This window comes from Prionailurus viverrinus, chromosome A3, assembly GCF_022837055.1.
Source record: "Prionailurus viverrinus isolate Anna chromosome A3, UM_Priviv_1.0, whole genome shotgun sequence".
Lineage (NCBI taxonomy): Eukaryota > Metazoa > Chordata > Mammalia > Carnivora > Felidae > Prionailurus > Prionailurus viverrinus.
This window is the reverse complement of record NC_062563.1, coordinates 81305351-81330598: the sequence shown is the minus strand read 5'-3', so window position 1 is coordinate 81330598 and position 25248 is coordinate 81305351. Positions and strand designations below refer to the sequence as shown.

General features: G+C 34.7%; 1 protein-coding gene across 11 annotated transcripts in view; it reads right to left on the bottom strand.

Annotated features, from left to right (window-relative positions):
* Positions 1-25248, bottom strand: part of EHBP1 (EH domain binding protein 1) — a 372579-nt gene that overhangs the window by 47123 nt on the left and 300208 nt on the right. For 7 of the 11 annotated variants that reach the window (XM_047852777.1, XM_047852775.1, XM_047852780.1 and 4 more), the window contains 5 exons: positions 15144-15291; positions 6227-6334; positions 2876-3000; positions 377-515; positions 83-189 (listed from right to left, as the gene is read on the bottom strand). In XM_047852777.1, the coding sequence (XP_047708733.1) occupies positions 83-189; positions 377-515; positions 2876-3000; positions 6227-6334; positions 15144-15291 (627 nt within the window). The remainder of the gene's footprint in view (positions 1-82; positions 190-376; positions 516-2875; positions 3001-6226; positions 6335-15143; positions 15292-25248) is intronic. The other 4 variants (XM_047852782.1, XM_047852783.1, XM_047852779.1 and 1 more) reach the window with 3 other exon arrangements.

The window sequence follows — 25248 nt, the reverse complement described above, 5'->3', positions numbered from 1 at the left end:
CATTTTAACAAATAAAGGCACTATTTCCACATACAGTTTGGAATTATCAGCAATCATGAAACCACACAAAAAATTAATATACATTAAGCACTTCATCTTCTGATGGCTTCCTCTGAGTTTCAGTTATCGCTGTCTTCTCCTCATTTCCTTTCTTTGTATCTTCCTGTATTGATCTCTGCCTTTTCATCTCTTAAAAAAAAAGGGGGAAAGACATGTAAAATTATTATAAAGCTTGATATTTGTGTATTGAAATGTGGATTTACACTATCAGCTTTTATATATATACATATATATATATATATATATATACACACACATATATAGCTAAATACTATTAAATCATAAGATGGGAAAACATTTTTAAAAGTGTTCCTACCTGGTCTATTCTCAACATATTGACTGAAAGACTGAAGTTGAGTTTTTCTGACTGTAGAATCCTTGCTGAAAACAACAGGATTTCTAAATCGTTCTGTTGCTTTTTGTAATCGTTCAGTCCGGAGATCTTCTGTGCCATTCTAAAAGTAAAACAAACGTAGTTAAGACATCCTGATTGTATAAACATGAAATTACATATTAGCAAAACAACTTTTACTGATTTAAGATAATGCCAAATTAGAAACTTTGTGAAAGAAAAAGGATTTCAAAGAGCTCTAAGTAGTTCAACTACAAGTGCTGTTGCCTGTAACCAAAACTTTGGGAGACATAGTTTAGATGGAGGATCACTCTTGATAACTTTGATTCATTAGATGCTGTAAAGCCCTGTGTCTTCTCCCAATGATATGCATAATTTAAAAGCCATGGTGCTTCTGTCTGGTCCCCCACTATTCTGCCCCATCGGTTTGTACAGTCCCACAGACTTGTATGACAAGAAGAACTAGTTTCTAATTTTATGCCCATTGAGATAAACCACTAATGCTGGATGAAGGCTAAAAGGTAGGATTATAATACTACCCCACTGAACTGCATTTCATCAGCTATAACTTTCCAAAGCCAGATTTGTAAGTAAGCCCTTTACAGCTAAGGAAACTACAATTATCTTTTCCAGAGCTTCCTATGTTAATACTGGTAACAAATTCAAATGGTTCTATCAACAAGAAATATCCCAGAAGACTGAACTACTGCAGTGTGTGGAAGCTGCAGATACCGAGGTGCTGTGTACCAAACAAATATTTCATTTTATACCTAATCTTTTATTATTTTTATTAAGTGTTTTGAAAGTAAATAGGGAAAGGCTAAGATGCATGACTAATAGCTAAGCCTGCTGAATGCTGAAACTGGTTATCAAAAGCTACCAAGACTTTGCCCTTCCTCTGCATTGAGACAATCAGTAATGAGGGAGCCCTCCAATGGCCTATTCTCTAGCCTCAAGGAGGCCTGGGATACAGAATCCTCAGGGGAAGGTAACAGTTTATCCTTTTCCACAAACACAGAATGCCTCATTTATAAACGTGTAAACTGCATTTTATTAAAAAAAATAAAACCCCAAATCAATGCTGAAAGCTTCAAGAGAACAGATGGACTCTATATGTTCTTTATAAGCACCATTTAAAAAATCTTAACTAAAAAGATCCACACAAAGACAAGCTGTTTAAAGCACACCTTTTGTTGAAATAACTTTAAAAATTACCACATAAGAGATTTTTAGATAGCGAAACAATTTCATCTATTGAGACAATTAAACCTTAAGAATGAAAATACTCCCATTTTATTTTTTCAAGTTACAGAATATCTTTATTATTAGTATCATGTACATACTATGCTAGCTATGTAGCTGGGATTAAAACAATTTTGGCTTTTATTTATTTGCTTAAGAAAAGTGTGTATTCTTATAGCTATTATTATAACTGCCCAATGGTTTAAAACTCAAGTCTTTACCAAAATAAACAAACACGGCTAAATTTTTTGAGGCCTGGCAACATGCTGAAATATCAGTGCGATTAGCCAGCAAATCCCATCTTAAGAAACGTTTTTATGACTAGGGACTTCTGCCACTTTACAAATGTATTCCTCTAAACCCACTAATTCAGTTAGCCTTTTCAATCCATTGTATTATTCTTAGGCCAGCATCATTCTGCATTAAATCCACTGCAGAAAGCTAAATTGAACGCAAAAAATCAGACCTGATCCAGGCTTCCTTTTGTTCAAAGATAGAGACCAAAAGTCCTCTGGTGCTGCCACACACTTTCATCACCAATTTATAGAAACCAACAGTATAAGGGAAAAGCAATGAAAGTCATTGTTTTGGGACTTCAAAGCATCTGTGTGTCAGAGGAAGGAAATCCTTTCAGTCAGCAGGGCAGTCCCCATAGTCCGCAGGTGGGTGAAAAGTTATACAGGACTAGAAGTGCCCTAAAGCTACAGAAATATTAATTATGCCATGAGAGGAAAAGAAGGACGGCTTGCTGAGGATAGTATAAATAGCCTAAATAATAATAATCTTCATGTGACATTTGGCTAAAATATTACTTATACAAGTTAAGATTCATATTGGCACACAACACTTGCAAGTATCTTTATATACAATCACATACCATCTTCAGTTATTAATTAACATTAATTCTAATTCATCTAAACAGGTCAGAGGTTGAGGGTAATAGAAAAAATGCTGGAATTCTCTTAGCAATATTCTTCCTAGCAAATATATATACATATAGAAGTTGAAAACAGTTTCTACACTCATGAACACAACAAATTAAAGTAGTAGTTTCTCTGGAAAGCAGTGATTACCATATTGCTACTTAATTGATTTGCTATTCAATAAAAAAATGTCTATCTTAATCTTAATGTGAAGAACTTGTAAGAAATTGATTTTAGGTTTATAAGGTGCCAGTGGAAGCTAGAATGCACACAGAGACAAATATTTTAAACAATTTACCTTAATGTCTTGCTCTGAGCTCTCAGTTATAGCTTTCTGTGCAGCACTGGAAAGTGAATTTGCCACCTGTGGCTGAGCCTCTAGGAGCTTCTTTAGCTTCAAGTCCACCAACTTAGTGTTTTGTTCTGTTAAATACACAAATACTATGAATAACTGAGATGCATTGAGATATGTAGGCTATCAATTTAAGAGACATCACAAAAATATTACTATATTTTTAAAAAAGACATTAGATTTGTGAAGGAACCTATCAGACCTGACAAATGCACAACTCTTCATATATATATAAACTGTAATACATACTATATAACTATAGTATAAATGAGTAGTCTTTAGGTATGTTAACTACACATTTTTTTAATTGAGATACACTAGATATGTAACATTATATAAGTTTAATGTGTACAATGTGATTTGATACATTTATATAATGCAATATAATTACCACTGTAGCATTAGTTAACTCTTCTATCACATCATATAATTATCATTTCTTTTTTGTAGTGAGAACAACTAAGATATAATCTCTTAGCATATTCTTCATATACATGTATATACACACACACACATATACATGTATATATAATCATATATATTTTTCTCCCTGAATCAGTCCCCTTAAAGAATATAGTCAATATACCTTAAGACCATTCAGTTGCATCATATAGTTAATAGTAGCTATGTTTACCTGAAAACCTAAGCCTGCATTCGATGTATACATTTATATAAGTAACTGCATAGGTTATACATAATAAAACAAACTATCTACAAAGTAGATATCTAGAAAGGGCAATACAATTTACTCTTGTTACATTATTTCATTTTCAATTCTTCTAGTATATTAAATTTATACACATAATACCATATTAAAACAAGTTCTCAACATGACTCAGTCATGTATACATTGTTGGAATCAATGTTGAAGTGTGTACATTTATACCCAGCATTGAAATAGGGCATATGTTTAACAAATACCTTAGAATTAGAGGGCAGAAACACAACAATCATATTTTGGAATATAATAATTATGGATAGAAATTTAAAATAAATAAAACATAGCTACAACTTTTAAAATAAATAATTTCAAATTAATTTTAGCAAGTACACTAATCTTTAATAATAAAATAATTCAGAAACAAATGGAAACAAATAATTATATTTAAACAAATTCACTCAAAGGAACTGTTTAATAAAATGGTTGTTAAAAGACATGCCAACCATTTGGTGAATGATATTTTTCATAAAGATTAATAAGTTTTCTAATTATAAGACTCTTAATAAATGCTATTATCATTACTTTCATGCAAATTGGTCAGTTTATATTGCCAGGCTTCTCTTTTAAACAATATCTGATGAACTATGGTCAAATCAAGATAAAGATTAAACAATTTATTATTAAAACATTATGACTTTTATATACATATTAAAAAAAGAATTTTGGGGAAAATAAAGAAAGGCTCAAAATCATAAAACATGCTACATGCTTCCAGATTCCAATTTGCACTCCTATTTCTTATTGCCATGAACTAAACTATAGTGTGGATAGGAAAGTCTGTCCTATGTACAGGCCAACACTTACTGGCATGCCTGAGAGTTGTAAACAATGTTTTACTTAACTCCAAAACCAAAAAGACTGAGAGTGTTTTGTTTGACATACATGAAGTAGGAGTTTTTAAAAAGGACAAGAGTCAAGCTGGTTAACCCTAATATATATATTTTTAATGTGAATGGAAGTATTGGAAGTGTCACTTTCATTTTTTTAAAAATTTGTTTTATTATTTTTTTAAGTAATCTCTGTGTCTAACGTGGGGATCTAACTCATGACCCTGAGATCTAGAGTCACATGCTCTCCAACTAAGCCAGCCAGGTGCCCTTAGCCCTAATATTAACCAAACATTAAAGTAGCCCACCAAGTTGCTGTAACTAAAATGAGAAAATCCCCCCCACCTTACCTAAGAAATGACTAATTTTTCCTATCTTCATACTCTACTGCAAAATCAGAAAATATGTATCATTTACTGTCAATGATTTTATACTTCCATAAACCGAATCTTGAGGCTTTAATTCTATACCTATAAATGCCCTCAGCAGTAGTGTTACTGGTTTCTGATAAAGCCTTCAGTGGTGGTTGTGGTAAGGGGGTGGGTAAGCAACAACAATCTTTTCCAAAAAGAAAAAAGAAAAAAGAAATCTACTATATTTTAAATAGAAAGAAATAAAAGGTAGTCCTAATTTTGGGTTAAACATTTAAATTTTTTCCTTAAATATCAGCATCTTCCTGGATTTGCACAATTATAAATATACTGATTTCCATTTAGTAAAAGTGTAGCTTAACACTAGGCCATGAAGGAGTGACTGAGAAAGGGCATGGGTTTTCTTGGGTGCTCCCTAAAGTCAGGAAGTCTTTAGCTGATTATATTTTGGAGAAATAACACCAGGTTTCAAACAGAAGAAGAAATAAAACAGGTTAGCACTGCAGGAACATGCCAGGGTTAGGAAAAAGAATACCCGTTTTCACTCCCTTTAGATTTTTACAGGAAAAGATAAATATTAGGGACCTCACTTCCTCACTTTTAAGTCTAGAGAGATTGCCAAACACTTTTTACTGCTAGAAGAATTCAATTCAATAAGCATTTATGGAACCTCTCAGGTATACAAAGCTTTTGATTACTATCTGACGCTGACTTATAAAGGTAATGCATCTAGAACGCTCAACTTTTAAAGCAAGAGTATTTTATATTTTAAACACCAACTCAGTGATTATTGGTATAATATTTACTGACATAAGATATGAGATTAGTAGCAGTCTGTATAAGCAGTTTTCAAAGTGTCTTATTGTAATTAGTTATTAAATAGTGTAAATTAATTTATTAGTACTATGTAAATATTTAAAGTAAGCACAAAATTTGCAAAATAATATTACAAGTAAGACTATCAATTCTAAACCAAGTCAGAAAATCTGATCCATGGTTGAGGTTTACATTTGAAGTATTCCATAGATACTGCATCTATACCTTACAACATCACATCAAAATATTTATGCTGAGATGGGAACCAATGTTTGAATGCCTATAAGTTGTCTCATATAACATAAAATATAAAAATGAACTTTAGTAATAAGAGAATGCAAACTATAATTTATTCCAATTGTATTGCTAATTTTAACACTAAATCTAAAACAAAATAACATAAAATTGATGGAACGTGGACTTAGCTAAATTATTTGTGAGGGCATAAGATGTATAAAGCTACAGAAAGAATTTATTATCATTATTGATGAGGTAATAATAAAAATATAATTATAAAGTGTGCCATGCAGCAGGATGCAAAATATTTATAATTTGAAATTACCGGGAGTATCAAGGTCATTTTCTAAGTTAGTAAGTTCATCTCCACCTCCTACAACAAAGCCTTCAGGAATCTCCTCGTTAGTATCTATCTCAATATTATCATTTTCATCTGTAGGAACATGTAGCAATAATGTTAGTATATTATTCTATTTTATATCATTCATCCAAAACACTAAAGTAGAAAACCCAGTATTTTAATGACAGTTATTCAAATATAGTCTGACACAGATCAGCAAGAAATCAGTTTTAAGTCACTTTTCACTACTGGATTAACATTTGTATTTTACATTCATATGTCAAAGATGAATTGTCACATCAAAGAAGTTACAAAGGTTTTGACAATTTGTCACATGCGGTCTCTGAATCACTGAGCTCATCAAGTCCCTATATTTTAAAATGTAATGTGTAAGTAATTTCTAACAACAGACATTCAAAAATAAAGTTGGTTTACTAATAAAGTCATCAAATAATATTTCTAGATTTCACCTTTTTAGCAGTTATGAGATATAAATGTATAAAGAAACAAATCCTTCTACATAAACTTGTAGCTATATTTATATCATTCGTATGAAGACTTGAGTGCTTTTCCACTATTAATGAATATTATCATGAAATCATTATGGATAAATTAAGAGACATGATTGAGACTGGAACAGACAGTACCTAATGCAAAAGAAAGTTCAGAAACAATTAGAACAGTACATCTTGGGAGACTGAAAGCTGAAAAAAGTTAGTATTGAAAATTAAATACACGGAAATGAGGAAGTCACGCTAGTTTTTATACCCTTAGTAAAACGTTTTGGGTCACAATTAGTTGAGGTTTTTTTTTTTTTACATTAAGTTTTTTTTAATATACTTTTTCCTTTCTAAATCCAAGTGATAAAACTGGGTTAAGTAATTTTGAATTTTATGCATTTGAAAAAGCACAGCAATAATCTGATTTGCATGTAAGAGGTTTAGCTTTAAATTCTGTTACTGACAGGCAGTGTACCTTTTGGAGAAATACCTGTCTAGTCCTGAAAGTTAAAGAATATCCCTAGTACACTACCATTAACCTTTTATTGGGCAGCTTTTATCAATAATGAGGTATTCCAACATCATTTCAAGTGAGAAATTCCAAAATTCTATACTTTTGGCTTCATCCTTTGATATTTGTCCTTTTCCCTGTATACCTTTGTGTTTGATTTTGGGCCTTCCCAAGTAAATACTTATTATGATCATTAATATTAATAACAATAGTTTACTTTTATTGAAGACATCCCACATATACTATATATGTCATTTATAAGAACACAACAAAGAAAAAAAAAGATTAATAAATTCCCCTAGGGAAAAACATTGCTAAATGCTTTCAAATTGCCAAGGCATTATACTTGGCTACATTATTTAAGTACAATCAGTTGAGAGATATTTTCTATTCAGTTGTGCTTATTAGCACAACTAATTTTTTTTTTTAATTTTTTTTAATGTTTATTTATTTTTGAGACAGAGAGAGACAGAGCATGAACGGGGGAGGGACAGAGAGAGAGGGAGACACAGAATCTGAAACAGGCTCCAGGCTCTGGGCGGTCAGCACAGAGCCTGACGCGGGGCTCGAACTCACGGACCACGAGATCATGACCTGAGCCGAAGTCGGACGCTCAACTGACTGAGCCACCCAGGCGCCCCTAGCACAACTAATTTCATAAATGTTAGCATTTTCATTATCCTTAAAAATTCTTCTCTAAGTAATTTTGCAGTAAACGCGAATGGACAAGTATTTCCTGAGGACTAAGAAAGTGTTTATAAGACTTCCTTGTATTACTCCGTCAGAGTTAGTTCACTATTAGTAGTTTTTAGAGTGTTGCTGCCAACTAGCCTCTACTAATTATTACTGACCATAATTAATCTAGAGTGAAAGCACAAAATTCAACATTCATTCATTTATTTATTCCAGAAACTTCTACTACATATTGTATCTACAATTTACAAAACACTGCTAGATGTTGAGGAGATACCGAGTTTATCTTATTCCACCTTAAAGATATACGTTCAAGTGATTACAAAACCATATACAACGGGTAAGTGTTATGGGATAAAAATAAGTTACAGAGCAAATTCAAAAAATGAAAAGATTTCTCTTTGCCAACAGTACCAGGAATTGTTCTTCAGAAGCATTAACCTTCGAAGCATTTAAAATTAAAAAAAAATTTTTTAACGTTTATTTATTTTTGGGAGAGAGAGAGAGAGACAGACAGACAGACAGAGCCTGAGCGGGGTAGGTGCAGAGAGAGGAGACACAGAATCTGCAGCAGGCTCCAGGCTGTGAGCTGTCAGCACAAAGCCCAATGCGGAGCTTGAACTCATGAACTGTGAGATCATGACCCGAGCTGAAGTCAGACACTTACAGACTGAACCACCTAGGCACCTCCAAAGCATTTTAAAGGGAAATAATGTGAGGTAAGACTTGAAAGGTAAAACTGCAGAGGGCCTTGAAGGGCAGAATGGGAAGTTTAAATTTTACTTGTTAAGAATGGAGAGATACTGGTGTTCTAACATGATCAGCACTGAACTCTTTTTTAAGAGTAGTCTATAAAGTAATTTTCTATCGAAGTGTCTTATTGTAATCAGTTGTGAAATATGTGTAAAATAATTAATAGTAATATAAGCAATGAAGTTTATGACTTTTATAAATTACAATGGCTTTACTATTATTCCTAAAATATCACTCTTGCTTACAGTCTGATATGCCTTCCTATGTGAAAGAAAAAGTGGTCTAAGGATTTCCCACAGAAGTGTACAATGTATGTGACATCATCCTTGATGTGAGTGAGATTGCTGACCTAGATGTCAGACTGGAGAACTGAAAGGAAATCAAGGTCAGAGACTGTTATAACCTCCAGGCAAGCAGCACAGAGAGCCCAACCTACTATACAAGAATTGGAAGTGGGTATAATGCAATTTGAAAACTACTGATGGGATACTGGGTGGTTGGGGAGAAATACTGAGAAGGAGAAGGGTGAAGCAGACATCAAAATTGACCTTCCAGTCTGAGTGACTAAAAGGATGGCATTGCTATGAAAAGAAATGCTGAGTCTGGAAATGTGGTCAGATATGGGTACTTTCAGTTTTCAGGGATATGCAGAAAATTGTATTTCCCTTCATTATCCATGTATACTGGGTTCCAGTGTCACGTTAAATAGGTGCCATTCATTTTATTTCCAGCTAAGTGAACTCTATTTACACTACCACTCATGAACAATGCTGAGTGTTTATATATGTATTGTTAACCTTAGATAAAAGGATTACTATTTGAGAAAGCAAGAGTAAAAAACTGATCTACGCAGCTCAAGTCTTCTTAAGAATGGATTTCTACTTTTCATTCCCTGATTTCAGTTTTAGCCCAATCCCTTGAATTCTTTTCAACAGTTACTGTTACAACACATTTCTTCACACCTGTGGTAATAGTCTAAATGCATTCTAGCAGAAACAAAGTGCATGTGTGTTTGTGAAAGATATTACATATTATGTGTATGACATCTATCTATCCATCCATCCATCCATCCATCCATCCATCCATCCATCCATCCATCTTTATGGCTAATCACTGAAAACCCAGCGGGTGAGGATGGTAGAAACTAAATGAGAGACCCAACAGAAGTTGGTTTATAAATATGGCACATATAATGTAGGTAGGAAAAGATAAAAGGAGATTGGATAACACTGAGCAGCACTATAAGCAAAATGGGAATCCCAGTGATATGATTCACAGCACAGCAATAAGGCTAGTCTTACAACACTTATCATTTATAAATAAATTAAATGGAAAAACAGGGTATCTGGTGATGGTAAAAAAAGAATATCCACACTTTCACAAAAAGAAGCTGAAGTGATCATAAAAACATATTTAGAAAAAACTTCAGAAAATACGTTCAGAAAAAATTTTCTCACTTGTATCATGATTTTTTAATTCTCACTGAAGTCTCCTATAAAATTAATAACTTGTTATTGGGGCGCCTGGGTGGCACAGTCGGTTAAGCGTCCGACTTCAGCCAGGTCACGATCTCGTGGTCTGTGAGTTCGAGCCCCGCGTCGGGCTCTGGGCTGATGGCTCAGAGCCTGGAGCCTGTTTCCGATTCTGTGTCTCCCTCTCTCTCTGCCCCTCCCCCGTTCATGCTCTGTCTCTCTCTGTCCCAAAAATAAATAAAAATGTTGAAAAAAAAATTAAAAAAAAAAAAAACTTGTTATTATAGGTAACAATATTTGTTATTCATAATATATATTATATGTAGTTATTTATAATATAACAATTATCAAACAAATATCAATGTTTGATAATAAAATCAAACATAAGACAGAAAACGCAATGCAAACATAATTATTAACAGAAGCTGAATATAAAAATTATTGAAGACCTACAATATTTCATTTTGGTTTAGCAAATTTAGATAAATCTATTTGCCATAACTGAAATGAAGATAAGACAGAATACAAACATATTCATGGACAAAATTTAAAAAAAAACATTTCCTTTATACACTTGAAATGCAAAAACAAAGTAACACTACTTTATATAAATCAAAGAGAGGCAACAATGTCAGTGTAAAAGTTAAATGACACTAACCTAACTCAAACCAAAGTGATAAGCTATAGAATAAACACATATGTACAATGAATAAAATATATATATTTAATATACCATATAACATATAATAAAGATACGACATAATATAATCTTAAAACAGGATGGATACCTTTTTCCAAGTGTCAGTGGACCATTAACAAAAAGTTAACATTTAATTTGTCAAAATAAAAACTTATTAACTCCCAAAGCAGAAATTCAGGCCATACTCTCCAACCACAACACTATACAGCTAAAAATGAAAGTACCAAACTTTGTCCCCAAATACCTACACCTTGTCAAGTAAAGATCAATATAATAAAATGAACCCACAAGTTTGCTACATAGAACCAGGATTTCTTTTTAAGTGGATATTAATGTTTATTTTTGACAGAGAGACAGAGTGTGAGTGAGGGAGGGGCAGAAAGAGAGGGAGACACAGAATCCGAAGCAGGCTCCAGGCTCTGAGCTGTCAGCACAGAGCCCGATGCGGGCTCAGACTCACAAGCTGTGAGACCATGACCTGGACCAAAGTCCGACACTTAACTGACTGAGCCACCCAGGCGTCCCCTAGAACCAGGATTTTAAAATTATAGGTCTACAACTACAGAATGATGCAGAAATTGAAAACAACATGTAGTATGCACATTATCACCTGATTCTCTCATATGCCCTAAAATTAAGTCAAAAGGAAGACAAGTAAAAGCTATAGCTCCTTGGACAGATATGATTCTGTTATTTCACAAGAATTAGGCTATTTCTGGTTGCAAGAGGATGCAAGTGGGTTGCTTGAATATATGGCTATATACCTGGCTTAAAATGCTTTGTGTATATTTTCTGTGGACACCATGAAGCTGAATATGCCTCACTTCAAACTTATTAAGTTTACTTTCCTCACTAAGGCAGGTTGCTGCTTGAGAAAAGAAAAAAGCAAGTGTTTCAAGCAAGCATTGAGTTTGAGTAACAATCGTGTTTAACACATTCCCCAGCCTATGCTTCCACATTATTATTTCAACTCTTGACCACTCCCTCCGTTGTTCCTCTGGATCACTGCTTCCAAAATCTTCCCATCCTCATCCTCCATCTAGGCTGGTCCCTACTAATTTCTCTCCACTTTCACACTATTCCTTATTCAGACCTGATGATTCCCACTAGACAGTGGAAGAGTAGATACTAATTTGTTAATTTTCCCCCTGACTTATCAACCTCATAAGGTCATTTTCCCTTAGGAATTAGACTCTTGTGAATCCAAGTGAATTTCTAATTTGCTATGCAAAGGTCAGCAAACTATAGCATGGGGGCAAAATCTAGCCACTATAGTTTTGGGGTAAATAACTAGCACATCCATTAATTTACATAATGTTCAAGGCTACTTTCAGGTAACAAGGGCAGAAGTGAATAGTTTAAATAGAGACCATATAGCCTTCAAAGCCTAAAATATTGACTCTAGCTTTTTTTTCCCCCTTTTTAAACATTTTATTTATTTTTGAGAGAGAGAGAGAGAGAGAGAGAGAGAGAGAGAGAGAGAGGCAGAGAAAGACAGAGACAGAATCTGAAGCAGGCTCCAGGTTTTGAGCTATCAGCACAGAGCCTGATGCAAGGCTTGAACTCACAAACTGTGAGATCATGACCTGAGCCGAAGTCGGACGCTTAACCAACTGAGCCACCCAGGCGCCCCTCTACTCTAGCCTTTTTCAGGAAGTTTGCTAAATCCTGGCCTAGCACAGTGACTATCATGGCTCACTAGATTAATGCGTATGTATAATGGTTGAATTTCAGGCAGGAATTTTACCCTCTCCCTTGTCCTAAAGGTCTCTTCCCCTACTCCCAGCCTCAACAGCTTCTGAGCAGACCTAGTCTGCTCCATATTTATGAAGACAGACCGATATCCATCAGGCAATAGCCCTGTTCCACTTGTAGTAGGTCAACCTTAGCTCTGATTAAGAGCCTACCATCTGATATGTGGCTGCCTTCAATATCCAAAATACAGTGTATCCCACAGGTGAAACGGATCCTGATCACTCTGGTTCTTAGGGAACACAGTCTAGCTTTGACAAGTCTTCATAAGGTATCTGGTGAATCCCATCCCATCTTCATTTCACCTGGCTTTCCCTGTTCTAGTCTACACTTCTTTGCTAGAATGAATCTAATCCTGGATTCTGCAGGTCCAATCCTCACTTGTCTTTTATTTACTTTGTTGACTGTTGACTGTTAAATGATGCCAAAATCAGGTCTTCACATTCCCTAGTTACCAAGTAGGGAAGATATGCATTCTTTGGGTTGTCACACTGATGGAAGTCTCTCCATCTAGTCTAGTCCTGGCTTAGCCTCAACTGGAATTGGATGTTAGTGATAAGACGAATTACACAGATGACCCTTCCTATGACTCTCCACAGATGCAGAAAAGCTTGGCTTTGACTATTAGAAGGCAGATACCTGATTGATGGGGGCAAAGAGTTTATCCATAAAAATAAAATAGATTTAAAAGATATAAAAATAGATACAAGAAAGAAAAAAATGAATTATCAGTGTGCTTGAGTCTTCTAAACAGTAGATTAAGTGCCACCTTAGACTAGGAGGAGAAAGAAAAAATGAGAAGGGATAAAGTTGGTAGAGCTCATCGAAAGAACAGATCAGGAGGGTACTACATGGACAAGAGAGCATTGAGAGACAGTCAGCACCAGTGCTGGAGAAGACTTGAGAGTGAGCTCCACTCATGGTCTATGATAACGCCTTTGTTGTTCTCCAGTGACATCTGCCTGAACCCTGAGGCTTCATTTTAATATTAACCAAACTATATACAAATAGTAATAATTAATAATTAAAACTTTTAATTCTTAGCCTTCCCAGAGTTTACAGCTTATTTAAAATAGTGTTATTATTTGCTCACCACTGAGAAAAAAATAAGAGAGACACTGGATACCTCTCTATCCTATTATTACTGTTCTCCTATGGGTTTATAATGCCACAGGAAGGGAGCATTAGTAGTTTTAGAACATTTTATCTGAAGGGTTAAGAATATAATTTTTTTTCTGTATTCCAAGATACAAGGAGGCAAAGATTTTTACAACTTACTTAGAATACCTGGAATTTTTCTGATACCAAAGAAACATCTTGTTATTAATAGTTATAAAAGCAAATTATGATAGTATTATATAAGTGTGTAGCCATGAGTAGTTGCTGATGTTACTATAAAACTGTAGTAAGAGACGGTAGAAATTGCATTAAAAATTCTGAGTGATGGGAGTGGAAAAGTAAGATGAAGGCTTTAAGAAGATAAAAACATTCTGACAAGACCAGAGGAACAGACACACAGCTGTTTAGGGAAGCAGCTTTCAGATTTATGAGACATAAAGTTATATACTACAGGCATTAGCTGGCATTCTCTACAACACTAAGTTTTTAATATAAGGAATCAACTAGAAATAACAGCAGTAAATTTCAGTTTACTTAGAAGAAACTTATCATCAACCTAGAAATAGCTTACCTCTGCTACAGTTCTCTAAGGTCTTATTCAAGTCCACACTTGCCTACTCTTCAGAGTGATCCTAGCATTCTAAGATTAACTAAGGACAAGTACCTGGCATGTTTTGGTAGATAAATAGGTTATACACCTTTGGGAAAAAAAAAAAAAAAGACAAAAACCCACAAGCCTCTTGAATATACTCCTCTTAAACAAAAATGTAAAAAGTTCCAAGTTAAAGATGCCCAAGGTGAGCATTAAGAGGCAAAACCAAAATTGCCTTTAATTATATACGTAATCCTTGTCCCAACATCAAGCTTAGAATAATTTCTGCGGATACTGAAGGAGACCTTCTTAGAATAAGGAGACTAAGAAGAAATGGATATGGGACTTACTAAAAATTCTTCCATGTCAGGCTATAAGGCCAGATCATTGTTAAAGCTACTTTCTAAAGATCTAATTCAAAGCAAAACTCTTTCATGCCAAAGCTCACCACTAACAAGTCTTGTGACCTAGGTGTTGAGGACCTGATTGCATTTTACTCACTCCTAACTATAATTAATGAGGATAGTAATGGGGAATCATAAACCAAAGTCTAGATGAATTTTTTCCCAAATCATATTTTAAGAAAGTACTCCTAAGAAAGTAAAAATTAAGCCAAAAAGTTGATTTGGAAAACAGCAAGAGTTATCATCTGATTTACTAAGCTTCCTATAGGTTCTTTGCAACATATCAAAAGGTTAGAAACTTTATGTATTTGATGCAACATTTTGAAGTAAGAATAAAAAGTCCCAAAAGGTCCACTGCAGATTTCTAGGTTGTCTGTAGAATATGATACAAGATTCTTTAACTCACCTCCAGATGCCTTTGACCTTTCTTTCAACTTTTCTGCAGCCATTTCACCATAGCTGGGAAGTTCTGACATCTTCACTCCAGATCGAGCTTCTGCTATTAGCTGACGAGCTCTCTCTCTCAGCTGCCGACGTCGCTCTTCATCTTGCTGCTAAGATATATTGAACAGTTGCCAACTCAGTAATTGACAGAAATGCAATTTCATTTTCAATCTGATCATCATGATAGTAACTGGTTTACAGCATGGTGCTTGGCCCACATTATAAATAAGATGCTCTATATCAGTTGGATGTCACACCATTTTTAAAAGACATCCTACAATCAGATTTTGAAAAAAATATTTACAAATTATTGTATTAAAATATCTGCTAAAAATTCAAACTAGCCTTTAAAGAATGCTTGACAATATTTATTATTGAGAAAATAGAAGGGGCTATTGTTAACAAAATAATCAGGCTTATAGAAAAAAAGAATACCAAAAACAATTTCAATTAATACCTTATTTTTATAAAATAGAATTTAACTTGCTGTTTTCTAATAAAGGTATAGAGCACTAATAGACATCTCTGATAGCAGAAAAGGCTGCTACACTACATGATCAAATATATGAAACAGAATTTTTAGGGGGCTGGAGTAGAAATGGAGACACTATATTAGTTCCACAAGTCATAGTTGTTGGCAGTTTTAAAATCAGAATTGGATAACTGATACACTATCCCCATTCCTAAGTCTCTCTTCTCTTAAATGCTCATTAAGAAGGCAAAATAAGGGGTGCCTGGGTGGCTCAGTCGGTTGGGCGGCCGACTTCGGCTCAGGTCATGATCTCGCGGTCTGTGAGTTCGAGCCCCGTGTCAGGCTCTGTGCTGACAGCTCAGAGCCTGGAGCCTGTTTCAGATTCTGTGTCTCCCTCTCTCTGACCCTCCCCCATTCATGCTCTGTCTCTCTCTGTCTCAAAAATAAATAAACAGTAAACAAAATTAAAAAAAAAAAGGAAAAAAGAAGGCAAAATAAAATCTAATGTGTTTTTTTTAATATTTAAGTAAAAACTACAGAGTATTAAATAACTAAAATTTCTGCCTACTAAAAAAGGAGTATTATGAATTATAATAATTGACATGAATTTATAAATTGCTTTATAAACTGGAAAACATATAAAATAAGGCATCATAACAAAACAAAGCCTGAAATAATGTGGCTTCAACATACCCTTACAGTGCTATCTTCCCTTAACCTCTCCCAACCTCCATAAAAGTTCACATCTATTTATATAGAATTGCTTGTGTAGTGTAGTTTCATGTACCCAGGGATTTGAATATGTCATTTCCTCTTGGAATGTTCTTCTCTCATTTGATTTAACTCCTACCCATTTTTCAAGATTCAGTTTAAATCCACTAAATTTCCCAACTATTCTTCCCTCCTCCCCACTGGTGGAATAAAGTCTCCTTTATCTATGTTACTATAGTACTGTGTGTGTGTGTGTGTGTGTGTGTGTGTGTGTTATTACTTTTGAAACTATTTGTCAAGTTACATTTTAACTCTGTACAAATGCCTCCTTCTCAACAGAACTGACTTCAGATTCTGTGTTTCCCTCTCTCTGCCCCTCTGCTTGTGTTCTCTCTCAAAAATAAATAGATAAACATTTTTCTAAAAGTTTGGTTTTGTGTGTTGTGTTTTTTTATTTGTTTATTTGGTGTCTAGGAGAATGACCAATCACAGGTGTCACTTGAGAAAGATGAATCTAACAATAGTATACAAGATAGGGTGGCATAGAGAAACTGGAAAGAGTCTAGGTAGGAGGCTCTTATAATAGTCCAAGGAAGATGTAATGAGATCCAGAAGTAGAATGATGCTAACTGAAATGAGAGAGACATTGTAAGAATATATTAGAGGTAGAACTGGTACCCATACCAATTCTTGGTAACTGATTAGATGTGGAGGGAAGAAAGAAGTTGACTCAGAAGTTTTAAACTTGGGCAGCTAGCAAAACTGTGGCACTAAAAATAAAAATAGATAAACTAATGAACAATAGGAAGGGAGGGAGAGGACATTTGGGGTAAGAGATGGTAGTTAGAAGTTAGGTGGGTCACTGGGTTGGAGAGACTGCCTGGACATCTGAGTGAAGATGTTAGGTGGTAGATGGGAAAGTGAAATTCATGTTAAGAAGTGAAGTCAAACTAGGACTATAGAGCTGAAATCACGGGGATAAATCAAAGTGTTTAAAGAGACACTATGAAGAAAAAGGGCAGCTACTGACTGAAACGTGGAAAATATCTGTATTCAGATGAGAAGAGAAAAGGAGATAGATAAAGAGAAGAACTAGAACACTCATGTATCAGGAGATAAAGGGAACAAACAACTGTAGTAAATGTGATAGGTTAGTGAGTCTGAATGTTAAAAAGGGCAACCAAACTCAGTAGGCAATATTATTAGGAACAGAGGAAGATAACAGATTGGTGGAGCTCAAACCTAGGCAATTCTTTCACACATTTTGAGATGGCTAGAAATGAGAGCTGTCAAGATTAATACGAGTAGATTAATAGGGGTATCAAATGGACCCAGAGACATGCTTGAAGCTCCTAGTGAACAAACTGAAACAATTTCAGTATCAAAAAGCACAATGACTGCTGTGAATTGAATCAATGAAATCACACATTGAATCAATGAAAAGTCATCAATTCAATGTGATATTCAAAAAGTTCTTAGATGGGGGTTCCTGACTCAGTTGGTAGAGCATGTGACTGTCAATCTTGGGGTCATGAGTTTGTGTCCCACGTTAGGCATAGAAAAAAAAGATTTGTGAAAAAAAAAAAAGGAATGAGGAAAAGAATAAAGGGAAAAAAATTTTTAAGTTTCTTAGAAGGATGTATTAATTCATTTGAGTCAGTTTTTAAAATAACTCCTCTGAAAATTGGCAATTAGAGGAAAAGAATCCAGCAATTATCTTGTCCTGCCAGTAAAAACTCACTTTTAGGGTAACTAAATAGTCCCAGCCAATGAACAAAAGCTCTATTTTATAAAATAATACCACCTATAATTTTTAAAAGGTAAGATTACAAAAACATAACTTTGCCATTCATAAAAGAATGACTCCGGCATGGATTATCAACAGCTATTTAAGCTCTTTGATACATGTCTGATGGGAAACTAGTCATATTATGTTGTGGCAGACTATATTTTCCAAAGATAGCCATTAGAGTGTTTTTCATTCCACATGTTATCTGCAATGTGACTTTACTCCCTCATTAAGAGGTAAAATTTAATTCCTCCCCCCTCGAATCTGGGCCAGCTTTAGTGACTTGTATTATAATCAGTAGAACATGTCAGTGTTGTGGGTGATTTCCAAGGCTTGGTAGGAAAGGCCATATCCTTTTTGTCCAGTTCTCTTGAAATTCCTGCATTTTTTACTTTCTGGGAACCCAGCTGTCATGCCAGCGAAGTTAAGCCTTGAGTCTCCTTGGCCCATGTACCAGACATGTGAATGAAGAAGCCTTCAGAAGATGTCAGCCTTTAGCCATTTTGAGTCAACCCCAAGGGTCAAGTTTTCCTAGTGGAGGCCCCAGACAATATGCAACAGAGACAAAGCATCCCCAGTGTGTCCCGTCTGAAGTCCTGACCCACAGAATCTGTGAGCATAAGAGTAATTTTTTTTTTATTTTTTTTATTTTTTATTTTTAAAAAATTTTTTTTTCAACGTTTTTATTTATTTTTGGGACAGAGAGAGACAGAGCATGGACGGGGGAGGGGCAGAGAGAGAGGGAGACACAGAATCGGAAATAGGCTCCAGGCTCCGAGCCATCAGCCCAGAGCCTGACGCGGGGCTCGAACTCACGGAGCGCGAGATCGTGACCTGGCTGAAGTCGGATGCTTAACCGACTGCGCCACCCAGGCGTCCCAAAAATAATTTTTTTTTTAATACCACTAAGTTTGGGGTAGCTTTTACACAGCAATAGTAATTGGAACATATGCTTAAGAAACACCACACAGATTATTTCCTAGTGGCAAGGAGAAAGCCTACTCGTAAATGGAGAGATCAGAATGAAATCAGGGATTAGGGGCCACTAATCTATTGGTCAGTCTTGGCATCATTAATGATGGGTCAACCATATGTTATACGTTTTTTGATGTGAAGCACGTGAAACGCACATCACCAATAATATTCTAGCGCAAATGTTTAAAATGAATCCACTAAGCCTTTCAATATAACTTCCAATGTATCCTATACACAGGGGATAGAAAAACATGATAAATGACACAGCAAGGAAGCAACCAGGTAAATCTAGAAGGTATGACATTGAGGATAAATGACCTGGTCATTTTAATAAGAAAGTTACAAAAATAATCACACAACAAAAACCAACTAACCAATCACCATCACCACCAAAAGAAACCTAACTGTATAGTCCTATTTGTATAGATACAACATATAATCCCAGGTTAGCTAGTATTTTGGACAAACCAGCTGTAAGGGCCGTTGCTGAATCAATTACAAAAATTTGAACATAACCATCGTACTAAATGAGAGGAAATGCAATTTGACTGAAAAAAAATAATTTATGTAGTAATAACCTCATTTTATCATTTTGGCAAAATAAATACACATACATATGTAGAGAAAAAGACTTCAAAGTGTATTCACAAAGTTGGTATGATGGAGATATCTAGGTGTGGAAATGTGATATTTTTGTTTTCTTACTTTCATTTGTCTGCATTTACTAATTTCCAATAATATACATGTACTACTCTTATAATAAAAGTTATTTTAAATTTTTTTTTTCAACGTTTATTTATTTTTGGGACAGAGAGAGACAGAGCATGAACGGGGGAGGGGCAGAGAGAGAGGGAGACACAGAATTGGAAACAGGCTCCAGGCTCTGAGCCATCAGCCCAGAGCCCGACGCGGGGCTCGAACCCACGGACCGCGAGATCGTGACCTGGCTGAAGTCGGACGCTTAACCGACTGCGCCACCCAGGCGCCCCTAAAAGTTATTTTAAAAAATAATCTGGGGAGAAGGAAGGAAAAGATGAGATAGCAGGTTTCCTAGGGTGGGTGGTAGTTGTGGTGGGAGCAAAAGAAGAGAGATTTAACATTCAAGGGAAATTGTCCTAGTATTTAGAGACACAAGCTTATTTGTAGTTAGAGGAGTAGAATGCACCGGGCAGGGTGAGACTGAAGACGGGAAAAGAAAATAATATGCATAAATCCTCAATTCACTACTAATATTTCAGAACGTGGAAAATATCAAGCTCAATAATGATGATTCTGGTAATGGCTGCTGAATATTTCTTAGCTTTTATGTGCTAAGTGCTGTATATGCATGATCTCATTTAATTTTCACACCCTGATTTTTACCAATGAGTATATTTAGGTTTAGAATTCTAAATTCACGCCAACTAGACCTGATGTTAGAACTGGGAGTCCAGCCCGGGTCTGTCTGAGTACAGAGGCCTTGCTCTTAACCACCAAACTATTTGATCCCCAAAAGTATCAAATTACATGACCAACTGAGGAAAATTGAGCTTTTACTAAACTTTCATCTTTCAAACTTAAGAAAAGTTAAGAGTGCTAATAAAAACCATTATTTGATATGCCTCAGGCAACTGGGTTTAAGTGAATTTCACTGTGTGAATAATAACTTCTTGCAGAGCTGGAATTTGGTGATTCAGACTAAGATGAAGTGGTCTTGGGTCATCTTAACTGAGTTAAAATGAAATAAATGATTCTACCTTTCCAAATATGAAATGGGAACCTAATTTTTTTTCTCACAAGCTACTACCTCCTCTTGGTCTCCCACCTCCCCCAATAATACTCCTATCTACAAATGTTTCTGAGAGCTTACCAAGAGTGCAATTTAACACAGGCAATCATTAATAAAACCAACTCTAAATACTAATTAGGGACACTTTATCAATTTCCATGTAAATTGTTTGTTTGTACCTATTTACCCGTCATTGTTCTCTATACAATAGAAAAAATGCAAATGAACAAATCAGAATGCAGCCCTAATGGGACTTTCTGTTTATAACCATTAGCCCAGAGGTGTGCTGTAATTCAATTCTCAAGTAGCAAGATTTAGCCTCATTAACAGACTGCAAGGGCAGGTTACAACTCATAAAACCCTACAGTAAACAAAGTTTATGGACACAGCACAAAATCTTGAGCCTGATTGACAGAATTCTAGTTCCCTATCAGATTGCCTTGATTTACTTTTCCACTAATGTCCTAACACCACAGAGACAATTTTGCTTGGGCCTAGAGCTCTCCAGTGGGATGGCATATCTGTGTTGTTTGTTTTCTTACCCATTAACTTCCCTTAAGACAAAGAACCAACTGAGAAAATAGAAGTTAATTGTTAAGGTCAAAAGGAAAAGCTTGTAATTATAGCAATTGATTATGCAACAATTTTTAATTTAATTGATAATATTAATGTCCAGATTCATTATAAGAAAAACTATTTCATTTTAATTTTTATATACAAGCTCCATTAGAAGTTGATTTTTGCAGTAATATTTACAGACTAGTTAGCAACAAAATCTATGGATCTTTTACTCAGAAGAGACATACTGTTTATGTCAAAGGAACAAAATGACTAGGCAGTAAGGATGATGAGTTTTTTTGTATGGTATTCAGCACAAACTGCTCAAATATGTAGATAATGAGTATTTCTGACAATAATGGTTTGTTTAAACCGACCCATGTGTTATTGCAATTTGTTCTGACTATCCTGCATTCAACAAAGACAAAAACTCACAGCTGGAAATAAATCATTTGTTTACTATGTCTGCTACAAAAAAAAAAAAAAAAAAAGAGGAATCTTTTCACTGGGATGCAGAGGTAAGGTAACTCAGAAGACTGCTGTCATTAAAAAGAAAAAGTACACTTGAAAAATTGAACACATTAGGAAATTTATATATCTTCCATTTACCTGCCTAGTTTAAATAAACTTAAGTAAATTGAAGTAGTTAGGCTTCCTATTTCTATGAATGGGTCTGATGACATTTACCTTTTTCTATATAGTGTTATTTGGAATTAAACTACTATGTGGGATAGTCTAGCTTTTGTATAATGGATGCGCTCTTTGGAGGGTTTATAAAAGCTGCAATTTTGGAAGGCCTCCCTCCCCACAACCATCTTTTTATAAAACAAGTTATAACAGATTTTTTAGTAAATACTACCTCTGTGCCTGCACACAGTATTTTCACACATGTTGTCTCATTTCGTAGTCAGAATTCTGCAAGGTAAATTACTATCTCTCTGATTTGACAGAAATTGAATCACACTTAAATACACTGCCCAAGGTCATATATCTTGTAAATGGCATAGTAAAAATGAAAAATCATTGTCTGATTTCAAAGCATCAGTCGTATCTATCACATAACTAGTGTTCAGAGAATGTTTCTGAGGCCCTACTGTTAAATTGTGATTTTTTTAAAAACCCAGTTTTTTACTTATTCTTGGGCTTTACAAATCAGTAACCCTTTGTGTTACTGAATACACAGAGATGAGGAGAAACTAACTTACTTATATTCATTCAAAACTTAGGTTCCCAACCTTAAATTATAAGCCTTCACAAAAGTGCTGAACATAGTGCATTTCAGCTTTACTTTTCTCTTTGCTAACATCTTCAGGATCAGGCAAGAGTCTTGTTCTGGTGCAAAGAGCTTGTATTTCAATACAACAAATTTAAGTATTTTCAAATACAGAAAATAGATCAGAACTAACCACTCTGGACATGAATTGAAAAAATATTTAGTCCACCTCACACGATATCAAGTTACTATTTTCCTTATCATTCCGAAATGGTCTACAATCTGCCATAGATAGATGCACTAGTAAAACTTGAACAATTTAAGGACAAACTCTTCAAGAATAAGTAATGTAATTCCTTGTTTCCTTTCCATAAAAATGTATTGGTATGCAATTTTTATATTTCACAGTTCACCGACATCTAGGCAAGCTTTCTTCCACTGCTTCAATGGTGCTACTTTTAATTTTATCCTCCTTAGTCGTAGTAATTAAAGTGATCAGCAGTGGCATCCCAGCGGCTTTGACACAGCTACAACCCCCTAGCAGACTTTTGCTTTCAAGGGGAAGGGGAAGAAAAAGACTAGAGTTTCATTTCACAGAGAAAAAGAAAATCAAGCTTCTCCCAATCCTCAACTTCATTCAATTGTTCTTTCAGCAGCCTTTGGATCTTAAGAATCAAATAAAAATGGCTGCCATGGGGGGTCCTTTTTATACTTGCTGCAAATGTCACCAACTGACATTACTCCAGCCAAAAAATGATGCCATGGATTTGTGAAGGTGAATTAGAACATGAGAAACTGTCAGTGTAGCTGCTGAGATCATTACCCACCCATGGGTGTCCTTCATAACACTAGATATTTTTATTCAGTCAGTTGAAAAATACAGATTGAAAAGTCTTTCTATCTAAGAAACATGTCTACACACATTTTCATGAAATAAGCTTTAACAAAACTAAAAATACATTATTTCAAATAATGTAGTTTGCATCTTTTGCTCATTAAATTTGTGTTTATAGCAGAACAAAGCACCCTATTTCTAACAACAAACCCATGATTCCATATCCTTTACGACCCTTAATAACAAAATATTTTGTGCTTAACTGTGTTACTTTCAGTCTTAGTAACTGGACTTTTATTAATCGGGTTAAACACATTTAACTTATCTAATTATTTTTTTACAAGTGCTTTACTTAATACAGCTAGTATTGCGCAAGATTCTGTTCTCAAAATGGTCCATGAAATTCCTCAATTTTATAGTAAACTAAGAGAAAGAACTTGACTGCCACCCTTTCATCATTAGACAGGAAGCAAGGCTCTGTTATTAGGCATTCAGAAAGGACAAAAAAAAAAAAAAAATTCTGTGCTTGTCCAGAGGCAAGGATTACCAAAGTGTACCTATTCACTTGCTACTGAAGATAGGATGAAAATAAAAAATAAAATTACAAGATCTTTAAAGGTTTGGGTAGACTAGATATTTTACTGCCAGCTTGATCAGCTCTTGACTGAATAAATAGGATTTAGGGTGAAACATTACAACTGTTTAGCAGATCTTTTCAACCCAACTCAAACTTTTCTTATGCTGGTTTGTAATATAAGCAGACATGCTTATAAATGGCCACACCTGCTCATTTCTCTGGGGATGGCCTGATCTCTGTTTCTCTAACAAAGAAAGAAAGGGAAAAAAAATCAGCCTTTCTTGTTGCAAAACAGAGTGGAAAGTCAAAATCTTTCTCAAGTTTGCCCCATCTGGCCAGATTAAATCTTTGATCAACCCTGGGGATTACATTTATTTTTGTAGTAACTACTAAATTTTGGAGATTACATTTATTTTTGTAGTAACTACTAAATTTTGGATTTGTTTAAAATGCATAGGCAAAATATTAAACAAAATGTGAATTTAAGTTTAAGATCTTGTTTTTAATATAGGAGTAGAAAATATAAAAGGATTAAATCAGAAAAAAGAGACATGCATTTTAAGAATTTAGATTTCATTAGTATTCAATTCATGAAACTGAATATATCATACCCAAGTTTTTTATATATCTTTCTGTTTCAAGATGCAGCAACTATTGTTTTTTATTATAGCATCTGTTTTGCTTGAGTGCTGACATACCACATTATACAAATAAAGAATTCTAAACACAAAACAGTATGATCAAGTTAATGTTGCTAAATGAGCCTTTCTGTAAGTATCTGGAAGCGATTTGGGATATAAAGTTTTATATTCTATGCCAGCGATCATTTTCTTTCCTTCATTAAACTAATATATATGAATTTCTAGTAAGCACTATATTTTTCTAGAAATAACTATTTTAGGATTATAAAAGTAATTATTTTGTGTTTTTGAAAACTTCAAATTGCATTAGCTGAACTAATGGAAATAGTTTGGGCCTATGAAAAGGACCCTTTGATAATTTAATTCCTCTTTTCTTTGTGAAATTGATAACTTCTTAGTTTAAAAAAATTATAAGAAAAAAAGAAGAATGGCTGACTAAGTAAGTATCACCTTGTGTTACATCCAAGGCCTCTTGCTGGTTGTCTGGCTGCTCTTTTGTAGGCAAAAAGGAGCTGAACGCTCTCTGGC